This window comes from Bufo bufo, chromosome 8, assembly GCF_905171765.1.
Source record: "Bufo bufo chromosome 8, aBufBuf1.1, whole genome shotgun sequence".
Lineage (NCBI taxonomy): Eukaryota > Metazoa > Chordata > Amphibia > Anura > Bufonidae > Bufo > Bufo bufo.
In genome coordinates, this window is record NC_053396.1 from 129,177,958 (window position 1) to 129,190,055 (window position 12,098).

At 48.4% G+C, this 12,098-nt stretch overlaps 1 protein-coding gene across 2 annotated transcripts in view; it reads right to left on the minus strand.

The window, feature by feature from the left end:
* Nucleotides 1-12,098, minus strand: part of CAPN6 (calpain 6) — a 192,397-nt gene that overhangs the window by 32,353 nt on the left and 147,946 nt on the right. For both annotated transcript variants that reach the window (XM_040405064.1, XM_040405063.1), the window contains exon 6: nt 3,227-3,420. In XM_040405064.1, the coding sequence (XP_040260998.1) occupies nt 3,227-3,420 (194 nt within the window). The remainder of the gene's footprint in view (nt 1-3,226; nt 3,421-12,098) is intronic.

Consider the following 12,098-nt stretch of genomic DNA (forward strand, 5'->3'; position numbering starts at 1 on the left):
TTTTACAGAATTTGATTTCAAACTCCTTACCACACATTTGGGCCCCTAGAATGCCAGGGCAGTATAACTACCCCACAAGTGACCCCATTTTGGAAAGAAGAGACCCCAAGGTATTCGCTGATGGGCATAGTGAGTTCATGGAAGTTTTTATTTTTTGTCACAAGTTAGTGGAATATGAGACTTTGTATGAAAAAAAAAAATAAAAAATCAGCATTTTCCACTAACTTGTGACAAAAAATAAAAAATTCTAGGAACTCGCCATGCCCCTCACGGAATACCTTGGGGTGTCTTCTTTCCAAAATGGGGTCACTTGTGAGGTAGTTATACTGCCCTGGCATTTTCCAGGGGCCCTAATGTGTGGTAAGTAGGTAAATGACCTGTGAAATCCTAAAGGTGCTCTTTGGAATATGGGCCCCTTTGCCCACCTAGGCTGCAAAAAAGTGTCACACATGTGGTATCGCCGTATTCAGGAGAAGTTGGGGAATGTGTTTTGGGGTGTCATTTTACATATACCCTTGCTGGGTGAGAGAAATATCTTGGCAAAAGACAACTTTTCCCATTTTTTTATACAAAGTTGGCATTTGACCAAGATATTTCTCTCACCCAGCATGGGTATATGTAAAATGACACCCCAAAACACATTCCCCAACTTCTCCTGAGTACGGCGATACCAGATGTGTGACACTTTTTTGCAGCCTAGATGCGCAAAGGTGCCCAAATTCCTTTTAGGAGGGCATTTTTAGACATTTGGATACCAGACTTCTTCTCACGCTTTGGGGCCCCTAGAATGCCAGGGCAGTATAAATACCTCACATGTGACCCCATTTTTGAAAGAAGACACCCCAAGGTATTCAATGAGGGGCATGACGAGTTCATAGAAATTTTTTTTTTTTGGCACAAGTTAGCGGAAATTGATATTTTTAATTTTTTTCTCACAAAGTATCCCGTTCCGCTAACTTGGGACAAAAATTTCAATCTTTCATGGACTCAATATGCCCCTCACGGAATACCTGGGGGTGTCTTCTTTCCGAAATGGGGTCACATGTGGGGTATTTATACTGCCCTGGCATTCTAGGGGCCCTAAAGCGTGAGAAGAAGTCTGGAATATAAATGTCTAAAAAATTTTACGCATTTGGTTTCCGTGAGGGGTATGGTGAGTTCATGTGAGATTTTATTTTTTGACACAAGTTAGTGGAATATGAGACTTTGTAAGAAAAAAAAAATAATAATTCCGCTAACTTGGGCCAAAAAAATGTCTGAATGGAGCCTTACAGAGGGGTGATCAATGACAGGGGGGGTGATCAATGACAGGGGGGTTGATCAATGACAGGGGGGTTGATCAATGACAGGGGTGGTGATCAGGGAGTCTATATGGGGTGATAACCACAGTCATTGATCACGCCCGTGTAAGGCTTCATTCAGACGTCCGTATGCGTTTTGCGGATCCGATCCATCTATCAGTGCATCCGTAAAAATCATGCGGACATCTGAATGGAGCTTTACAGGGGGGTAATCAATGACAGGGGGGTGATCAGGGAGTCTATATGGGGTGATCACCACAGTCATTGATCATGCCCCTGTAAGGCTTCATTCAGACGTCCGGATGCGTTTTGCGGATCCGATCCATCTATCAGTGGATCCGTAAAAATCATGAGGACGTCTGAATGGAGCTTTACAGGGGGGTAATCAATGACAGGGGGGTGATCAGGGAGTCTATATGGGGTGATCACCACAGTCATTGATCACGCCCCTGTAAGGCTTCATTCAGACGTCCGGATGCGTTTTGCGGATCCGATCCATCTATCAGTGGATCCGTAAAAATCATGCGGACGTCTGAATGGAGCTTTACAGGGGGGTAATCAATGACGGGGGTAATCAATGACAGGGGGGTGATCAGGGAGTCTATATGGGGTGATCCCCACAGTCATTGATCACGCCCCTGTAAGGCTTCATTCAGACGTCCGGATGCGTTTTGCGGATCCGATCCATCTATCAGTGCATCCGTAAAAATCATGCGGACATCTGAATGGAGCTTTACAGGGGGGTGATCAGGGAGTCTATATGGGGTGATCACCACAGTCATTGATCATGCCCCTGTAAGGCTTCATTCAGACGTCCGGATGCGTTTTGCGGATCCGATCCATCTATCAGTGCATCCGTAAAAATCATGCGGACATCTGAATGGAGCTTTACAGGGGGGTGATCAGGGAGTCTATATGGGGTGATCACCACAGTCATTGATCATGCCCCTGTAAGGCTTCATTCAGACATCCGGATGCGTTTTGCGGATCCGATCCATCTATCAGTGCATCCGTAAAAATCATGCGGACGTCTGAATGGAGCTTTACAGGGGTGTGATCAATGACAGGGGGGTAATCAATGACAGGGGGGTGATCAGGGAGTCTATATGGGGTGATCCCCACAGTCATTGATCACGCCCCTGTAAGGCTTCATTCAGACGTCCGGATGCGTTTTGCGGATCCGATCCATCTATCAGTGCATCCGTAAAAATCATGCGGACATCTGAATGGAGCTTTACAGGGGGGTGATCAGGGAGTCTATATGGGGTGATCACCACAGTCCTTGATCATGCCCCTGTAAGGCTTCATTCAGACATCCGGATGCGTTTTGCGGATCCGATCCATCTATCAGTGCATCCGTAAAAATCATGCGGACGTCTGAATGGAGCTTTACAGGGGTGTGATCAATGACAGGGGGGTAATCAATGACAGGGGGGTGATCAGGGAGTCTATATGGGGTGATCAGGGGCTAATAAGGGGTTAATAAGTGACGGGGGGGGGGTGTAGTGTAGTGTAGTGGTGCTTGGTGCTACTTTACTGAGCTACCTGTGTCCTCTGGTGGTCGATCCAAACAAAGGGGACCACCAGAGGACCAGGTAGCAGGTATATTAGACGCTGTTATCAAAACAGCGTCTAATATACCTGTTAGGGGTTAAAAAAAACACATCTCCAGCCTGCCAGCGAACGATCGCCGCTGGCAGGCTGGAGATCAACTCTCTTACCTTCCGTTCCTGTGAGCGCGCGCGCCTGTGTGCGCGCGTTCACAGGAAATCTCGGCTCACGCGAGATGACGCCTATTGGCGTTAGTGTGACCTGGGAGCGCCGCAGAAATGACGCCTTTCGGCGTTAGCGTGGCGGCAAGCGGTTAATGAATATTGTATACAATGCAACATATTAGTAAATTATGTCAATTGCATTTTACATACTCATCATTCCATGTGCCTCTCCACTCTCTCTTTCCCCATGGGTTTCTCATTCTGATCATGAATAATTTAGTGGTCTTTCCAAAACAAAGAGTCTTCTCTCCCAGAGTCATCTTCTTTATGTCAGTCACTGAGTATGCATGTCCTTTGATAAGTCCCATTGGAGTAACTGTCTCCACATCCCTGGAGGAGGCAGCCTAAGGAGAGAATGAGAAATATGTATCAGATCAACACATATAAAATAAACACCTTGCATACTCTATCACACTAGCTTTTTACAGACAGTACAACAGTATTGTGCACTAATTTGATTGTGGCAGGCGCAGCACTATGAAGTGCCTTTGCACTGTGACATTAGAATGATTTTTATATCTCTCACTTTTTAGTCTAACCAGACTGTCTGTTACTCTGTAATTCCTCTAGCGCCATTCTATGGAAACAGTAGGTTTAACGAGCACACCAAATGCTTGAAATAACTTCTTTATTTACTTCAAATTTTCTTCATATAGAACACTGCCGCCTCTTCAGCAGATAGTCCATGTACATAACACATGTTGAAAAGATATCACAAAATGGCGGTATGCATAAGATGGTGGTTTAACTGTTCAATCTTTTCATTCAACATAAAATGGTGGATATATATCTCTCTTGAGTATCTGTACTCTCACTTTAAGTTATTTAAACACTTTATGATCTCTCTGAGAGGTATATCTGAGGTCTAACTAATAGTTTTACTTGCTGAATTTGGTTGCAATTTGCAGTATGCAGTTAGCAGTAACTATTTGCAGATTGGTTGAGTATGATCTGGTATGGTTGTATGCAATTTGGATTGCAATATGGAATTTAAATGGTTGCAATTGGTGAAACTGTAAGTAAACACACATATAAATAACCTGTTCAGTATACAGTTCTAATCACTATACTAACAATAGGAACATTATATAACTGCTTTAAATACCAATTTTGGCCTCTTGCTTCCATAAAATCCAGCTCTTAGTGGAGTGAATGTTTGTTTAGCTTCTCTCCTCTGGTGTAATGATTCTAGCAGCTCCTGCTAGGGGAATTTCCCACACGGGCTGTGTGTGAGGCTGGCTGTGATTGGTCAAAACTCCTGCTGTGTGAGAGGATGGCTGTGATTGGTCAAGACTCCTGCCCAGCAACAACAGTATAACAGTTTCGGGACTACGGTCCCTTCCTCAGTGGTAGACAGTGTACACCCGAAACGCATTTGGTGCTAAAGACAGTATACAAACTCAAGCCATTACACATTAAATGGAATGATTGCTAAATATGAAATACTCGAATACACTAAGGTAGCTACCAGACTATAATTGAGAACGAGTATCCCTGAGCAAAAGTGATGCAGAAAAGAGAACGGTGATCCCAGTACACGTGGGACACCACGAGGGACGCCAACTGGAGCGCTTACCATTGCAAGCATCGCTTATCATTGCAAGGATCGCAGGATACATGCAATATTCTACCAAGTCCTCAGGAGGGTAACGTAGCCCTTGTGGCAAATATACAGATTTATAAACATAATGCCTCAAGGGGTAATATATGCCGATGAATGATTATACCAAGCACGGCGGCATTTACAATCTAACCTCAGCGATAAAACAGTGGTAACCTACGGGGGACTACAGAGATGTCTGGATAGTGTATACACATATATATACACTCCTGATATCTATACCCCTGACAATACAGTGAACTACATTGCTGTCGGTTAAATTCCACTGAGGGTGATTGATGTAATGGTCTATAGGAGGACACTTTGAATTTCAATTTTGCGTACCTTGCAGTTTTACCGATATCCTGGCAGAATTATCATATTACAATATAGCGGGACTGGTTATTAATGTGATTATCGGGAAGAATCTGGAATAGACGAGCATTTTTATTTTTTTTCAGCGTCCTCCAATTCACAAAATTTGCACTATATTTATACTAATATTTATTTTTCCATAGTTGATTACAAATTTTTTATCTTTTATTTTTATTTATCACCTTCTATTTTTTCACTACCTTTTTTTATAAATATATATATATATATATATATATATATATATATATATACACATATATATATATATACACACTCACCTAAAGAATTATTAGGAACACCTGTTCTATTTCTCATTAATGCAATTATCTAGTCAACCAATCACATGGCAGTTGCTTCAATGCATTTAGGGATGTGGTCCTGGTCAAGACAATCTCCTGAACTCCAAACTGAATGTCAGAATGGGAAAAGAAAGGTGATTTAAGCAATTTTGAGCGTGGCATGGTTGTTGGTGCCAGACGGGCCGGTCTGAGTATTTCACAATCTGCTCAGTTACTGGGATTTTCACGCACAACCATTTCTAGGGTTTACAAAGAATGGTGTGAAAAGGGAAAAACATCCAGTATGCGGCAGTCCTGTGGGCAAAAATGCCTTGTGGATGCTAGAGGTCAGAGGAGAATGGGCCGACTGATTCAAGCTGATAGAAGAGCAACGTTGACTGAAATAACCACTCGTTACAACCGAGGTATGCAGCAAAGCATTTGTGAAGCCACAACACGCACAACCTTGAGGCGGATGGGCTACAACAGCAGAAGACCCCACCGGGTACCACTCATCTCCACTACAAATAGGAAAAAGAGGCTACAATTTGCACGAGCTCACCAAAATTGGACTGTTGAAGACTGGAAAAATGTTGCCTGGTCTGATGAGTCTCGATTTCTGTTCAGACATTCAAATGGTAGAGTCCAAATTTGGCGTAAACAGAATGAGAACATGTATCCATCCTCTGATGGCTACTTCCAGCAGGATAATGCACCATGTGACAAAGCTCGAATCATTGCAAATTGGTTTCTTGAACATGACAATGAGTTCACTGTACTAAAATGGCCCCCACAATCACCAGATTTCAACCCAATAGAGCATCTTTGGGATGTGGTGGAACGGGAGCTTCGTGCCCTGGATGTGCATCCCTCAAATCTCCATCAACTGCAAGATGCTATCTTATCAATATGGGCCAACATTTCTAAAGAATGCTATCAGCACCTTGTTGAATCAATGCCACTTAGAATTAAGGCAGTTCTGAAGGCAAAAGGGGGTCCAACACTGTATTAGTATGGTGTTCCTAATAATTCTTTAGGTGAGTGTATGTATATATATATATATTTGTGTTAGGTGCTTACGGTAGTACAGAGAAGAGCCCTGGGAAGCAGGGAAAGAAATGCAGTCGGTTGTGGTGTGCCGAAACCGAGGACGAGGTAGGCCTAAGAAAGAAGAGGGCCCACCCAAGGAAAAGACATAAAGAAATGAGTTGTAAATGAGTGGAGTGGTGGGAGGGACAAAGCTCAGACCTTAGACGGTGCAGGAGCCAGGTAAGGGGGGTGCCCTAAATAGGCTGGAGGCGGACCTCAGCCCCTCCCACAAATCCAGGCAAATGCCTTAATACTTGTGTTAGGTGCTTACGGTAGTACAGAGAAGAGCCCTGGGAAGCAGGGAAAGAAATGCAGTCGGTTGTGGTGTGCCGAAACCGAGGACGAGGTAGGCCTAAGAAAGAAGAGGGCAAAAATGGAAATAAACCAGTTTATTTGTAACCAATAAAACATGTAAACAGCTCAACCCGACATGCTTTGGAAAGCCACCCTTAACTCTTGCGCTGGATTGGGAATGTATCGTGCGTAAGCGGACGACTTCCAGCGTCCCAATTTCTTGATAACATGGGCAGGGATGTTGGCACTGGAGGCCGTGGATGCAGCTCCGATGCGAAAGGAGTGCCCCGAGTAGTTGGCCGCGTCAAGGCCCAGTTGGGTGAGAAATGATCTGACATGGATCATGAAGGTGGTCGTGGTGAGCACCGATCCATGAAGTTGAAGTAGCGGTTGAGAGGGTAGGAACCTGTGAAGCTGACTGTATGTGTCCAGCACCCTCACCGGACACCATTTGTTGTGCGTGGGGTAATATGAGATGTTGACAGGTGAACGCTGACTACTCTTGGAGTGAGGTAAGGTCAGGACGTAGTGATCCAGGTGTTTAGATAAGTGGGAGACAAGGAGACAAGATGAGGTTTGGTATGTGGAGGTGGTAGTGAATTCCCCGGGCCTCAGGAACCCGTAGAAGGCCAAGTAAATAGCAGCTTTGATGACCGCGTTGGTATTTGTATCAAAAGGCGTGGCGTCCAGCAGGTCGGATAATGCCTTGAAAACATGACTGTTGATGGGCAGCCTTTGGGCTGGACGTGCGGGTTCCGTCTTCTGAATGCCTCTGAGTATTGTTTTGATTTGGTGGGAGGCCATGAAGCTGGTGTAGTTAGGGTGCAAGATTAGCATATGATGTTGAATGCCAGTAAGATACAGTTTGATGGTGTTGTATGACATTTTTAGTTTGAGGTGGCAAAAGAAGCAAATCCCAAAACAGACGTCATGATGAAAGGGTGCGTGATGTTGTGTTCTACCAGGAATCTGTTGAATAGCGTGAATGCTCTGTTGTATGCTCTATGTGTATTGACTGATAGTGAAAAGTGGGACAAAGACTGGCTATGCCGCATGATGGCCTCTAGTCCAGAATGAGTTGCTGAAATGACGGGGTGCTGGAGGCAGTGGGTGATGCTGATGGGAGATCCTGATGAAAAGCCTGAAATTTGAAGCGAGATAAATTGTCAGCAGCCGAATTGCACACCCCTGGGACATGGAAACAATGCAGGAAAAAATTGTTGCAGGCGGCCAGCCAAGTAAGTCTTCGCATGAACCTCATGATTGTGAGGGATTTAGAACGACCTTTATTTATAATCTGGCAGGTTGCTTGGTTGTCCGAGTAGCAGCGGACCGCCAGATTTGCCCATAAATGACCCCACGCCACGGCAGCTGCTACGATGGGATAGATCTCAAAAAGCGCTGAGGTAGTGGAGAATCCTTCCAGACCCTGGACCTCAGGAGGCCAGCTGCCCCACAGCCAATCGTCCCCAAATATGGCCGCAAAGCCTGTGGTAGATGCCGCATCTGACCAGATAGAGGGGGAAGAGTCCGACAGCTGAGGGAGAAACAAGCTCCTACCATTCCAGGTGGACAGAAATCTCCTCCACATTCCCAGATCCGCCGCAGGGTGGGCATCCAGGGACAATCTGTGCGAGTCGTGTAGGAACAAGGGGAAGAGGTGCAGAAGCCGTGAAATAAACGAGCGACCCTGGGGTATGATGCGCATGGCAAAGTTCAGGGAGCCCAGCAGGGACTGTAGTTCTCTGCGGTTGCAGGTGCCGAGTTGAAGATAGCCGTCTATGTGGGTGAGGATGTCCTGGATCTTCCCGGACGGCAAACTGGCTTGCATTGAAGCTGAATCCAACTGGATACCCAGGAAGGTGATGATCGTGTCCGGCCCCTCTGTCTTCTTGGTGGAGAGGGGGACCCCCAGTTCCTTGAACAGCTTGATGGTGGCTCTGAGGCTGGAAGGAGGGGAAGTGTTTTCTTCCACCAATAGGAAGTCATCAAGGTAATGTAAAACCAGCGGGCACCTTGCTATATTCAATAGCAACCAGCATAATGCTTCCGCAAACACGTCGAAGATGGCCGGGCTGCTTTTGGACCCGAAGGTCAATCGGGAGAAAAAATAATAATCCCCAGACCACTTGATGCCATGCAGGTGCCACAGTGTAGGGTGAATCGGAAGTAATTTGAAGGCGTTGGCGATGTCGGTTTTGCTGAGCCATGCCCCCACCCCTGCTTGACTGATGGCCGTGATGGCGTGATCTATGGTGGTATACTGCAGAGAGAATTCCTCCGAGGGAATGAGGGAGTTGAGACTGGGGTTGCCCGTCCCGTGAGGTGCCGATAGGTCGATGATGAGCCTCTGTTTCTGGGAAGATTTCCCAGTGACGACGCCAATGGGGTTGGTGCGCCATGTGGCGAATGGGGGAGTCTTGAAAGGACCTAGCACAAAACCCTCTGTTACCTCTTGGGCTATGAGGGCGTCAATGGCGGTGGGGTTGTGTAGAGCGGATAAAAGATTGGGACATTCCAGGGTGCCTGTTGGCATATACAGGATGCCCGTGTGAAATCCTTCTGTCAATCCTGAAACGAGGAAATCTGATAGATGGCTGGAGGGGTGTTGCGACATGAGCGCGGTAAAAACTGGCATGTTGATAGTTGTTAGATACGGTTGTGTAAACATTTTATTTGGACACATGGACTTGGCATGTGCCCGGAAACATTTGGTGCATATGTGTAACAATTTACATCCGTTATAATTACAGGACCCCTCATTGAAATTATTGCAAATCATCGATTTGCCTAGAAATTTGATCGGCCGACCCAGTTTGTCCCGGGCCAGTCTCTCCGGGACCCCGGAGGGACCAGCTGCCTGGGAGGGGCCCTGTCTGACCGACGTGTTCGGGCAAAAATTGGTGGTGTGGGCCGTGGAGGAGCAGTGCGCACAGGCTGGGGTCCTAAGGCCTGCGAAGTGGCGACAAAAAATGACCGTGTCGATCCTCGCCCAGTTGGAGCGGACTCCGTACTGGGAGAAAGCCCCTGCCACCTTTGCCGAAAAAGACCTGTGATAGTCATAAAACGCTGACCCTCCGTATTTGTTGCCCAAATCCACCAGTTTGTGTAAGTAGAGGTCGAATTCCTCCCTTCTGTTGGGGTAGACCGCACAGATGACCTCTCTGTAGATTCCGAAGGCCAACACGAATTCGGGAATGGTCAATTTCCTATTGAGCCGGGCATCCCTGGACTTGACCACAACTGACACCTCGTCATAGGCGTACGTCGTGTTTTCGACCACGTCCTGGGAGGCAATCAGAAGGGAGGCCAGGTTTATATCCTTACCTTCCAGGATATCCCGTTTCAAGTGCTCAGGAATCATATGCGCCGGGTTGACTTCCCGGTCCTCCAGGCTAGTGGATGGTGTGACCACCGGCAAACCGACCGGTGCCGGTGATGCCGCCGGTGGCGGACCCGCCAAGGAGAGGGTCGTGGTGACCGTTTCCAGCCTCTCCAGCCTGGCGTTGATTGTTGACATGGATGTCATCAGAGAGGCCAGCATGGCATGGATGTCCCCGGTGCCGGACTGGCTGGGTCCTTGCCCCGCATCGCTAGTATCGGTTGAAGCGCGTAACAGCCGGAACAGCTCCGCTTTCCTAGCCGTGGCGGGGAAGGGAACATGCCGTTTCCTCAACTCCGCCGTGATGCGAGGAATTGTCCAGGACCGGATGGACGCTGGACTGGCTAGATCGTCTCCCGAAGTGGCAGTGACAGATCTAGCAGGGGTGCCAGGTAGGGAGAAGTTTTCCAACCCATCCAGCGACATACTACAATAAAAAAGTTGATTAATTTGAGGCCATGCAGGATCGTGCTGGCTAGCTAGGCCAAATGGCGAAAAATTACACTTGCATGGTGACAGATGAGGCCCTGCTAATTGCCAAGCGGCTTTGAGAGGCTCTATCTATGATTTGGCGCGAGGGGGTAATGAGGCCACTCGTGGTAGCGGCAGGAGCGTTGGCCTCTCGGTGACTGTAAGACAGGACTAGGGGAAGGGAGTGACAGGTGAGGCCCTCTCTATGCAACATGCGAGGCGGCTTACTAACGAGGTGGCGCGTTGGGCAGGTGCCTCCGTACGTTTGAGGCGGGGTGTCGGCCTCGCGGGACCACTAACTGTCGGCGAAGCCAAGAAAAGGGGGGGGGGGGTTACCTAGTGGGATGATCGTGCCCCTAAAGCCAGCACGCTGACCCTAACGGGACCATCCGAAATGTAAGGAAGATTTTGGTAAATGAGCAGGTGAACGTACCTGGTACCAAGAAAAATTCTCCGGATACACGGTAGTGTAAAACAGTATAGGTTGACCGCCTAAAAAATAAGGGGGAGGGTAAACATGACATAGCGTGATGAAAAGCGTAAATGCATGTGGTACATATGTATGACCGGGAGGATCATGGCGGTTACACATGAAATGATAGCTTGCGCCTGATGTGAACGAGACCAGTGCGTGCCGTGGCCATGGGCAGGCGGAAAGTGTGCTAGTCAACCCGGCGATTTTGGCCAAGAGGGGCCTGCTCATGATTCCCTGTTTATTTCATGGGTGTGATGTGTTTCACTGTCTGTATTGGGGCTCCTGGGGAATGTGTAACAAGAGGGGCATGTTGTGGCCTCCCCTGCCGCCCGACGGCGGCCCCCCTGACACAGATGCCGCGCGCACGGCCGCCGGGACACCGCGCATGCGCCGACGAGCCGTCGCGCATGCGCAGAACCCCGGCCGCGCACGCGCAGATCAGGCCCCAGGACGCGGCCGGCCGCGCGGCAGGGGGAGCGGCAACCAGGCAGCAGGTGGTGAGGGGATGTTACGGCCGCGGTGAGCCCAGTGCAGGTAATGAATGGAAAAGGGGGGGGGGGGGGGGTTGTGCGGTTGCACTGCTGCTGGCCCCCACGACTGCGCACATGAATGACCGGGGGGGGTTTGTGACTGAGGAGTGACATGGGAGGCTGGGAAAAATCAGTGTGTTGAACACCAACGTCCGGAGGCGTCGGGACACTGCGCATGCGCCATCGAAAATGCCGCGCATGCGCAGAACCCCCCGGCCGCGCATGCGCAGACCAGGCCCCAGGACGCGGTCGGGCGCCATCGGCCGCGCGGCAGGAGGAGCGGCAACAGGCAGGAGGCGACAGGGAAGGGACGAACGGCAGCCCAGTGAAAAGTGAAAATGAATGGTGGGGTGCACGGCAGCGGCCCACTGTGCTGTGCATGATGAATGTTTGTTTGGGGTGAACCAAACCGGGGAATGTGCAGGGATCAGCAGGTTGCTGGCCGGCATGACGGCCCTGTGGAGACGCCAGAGGGCCTAAAAAGGAGCTGCTGGTGACATGGGTGCAGCGTGTGGACAACAACAGAAA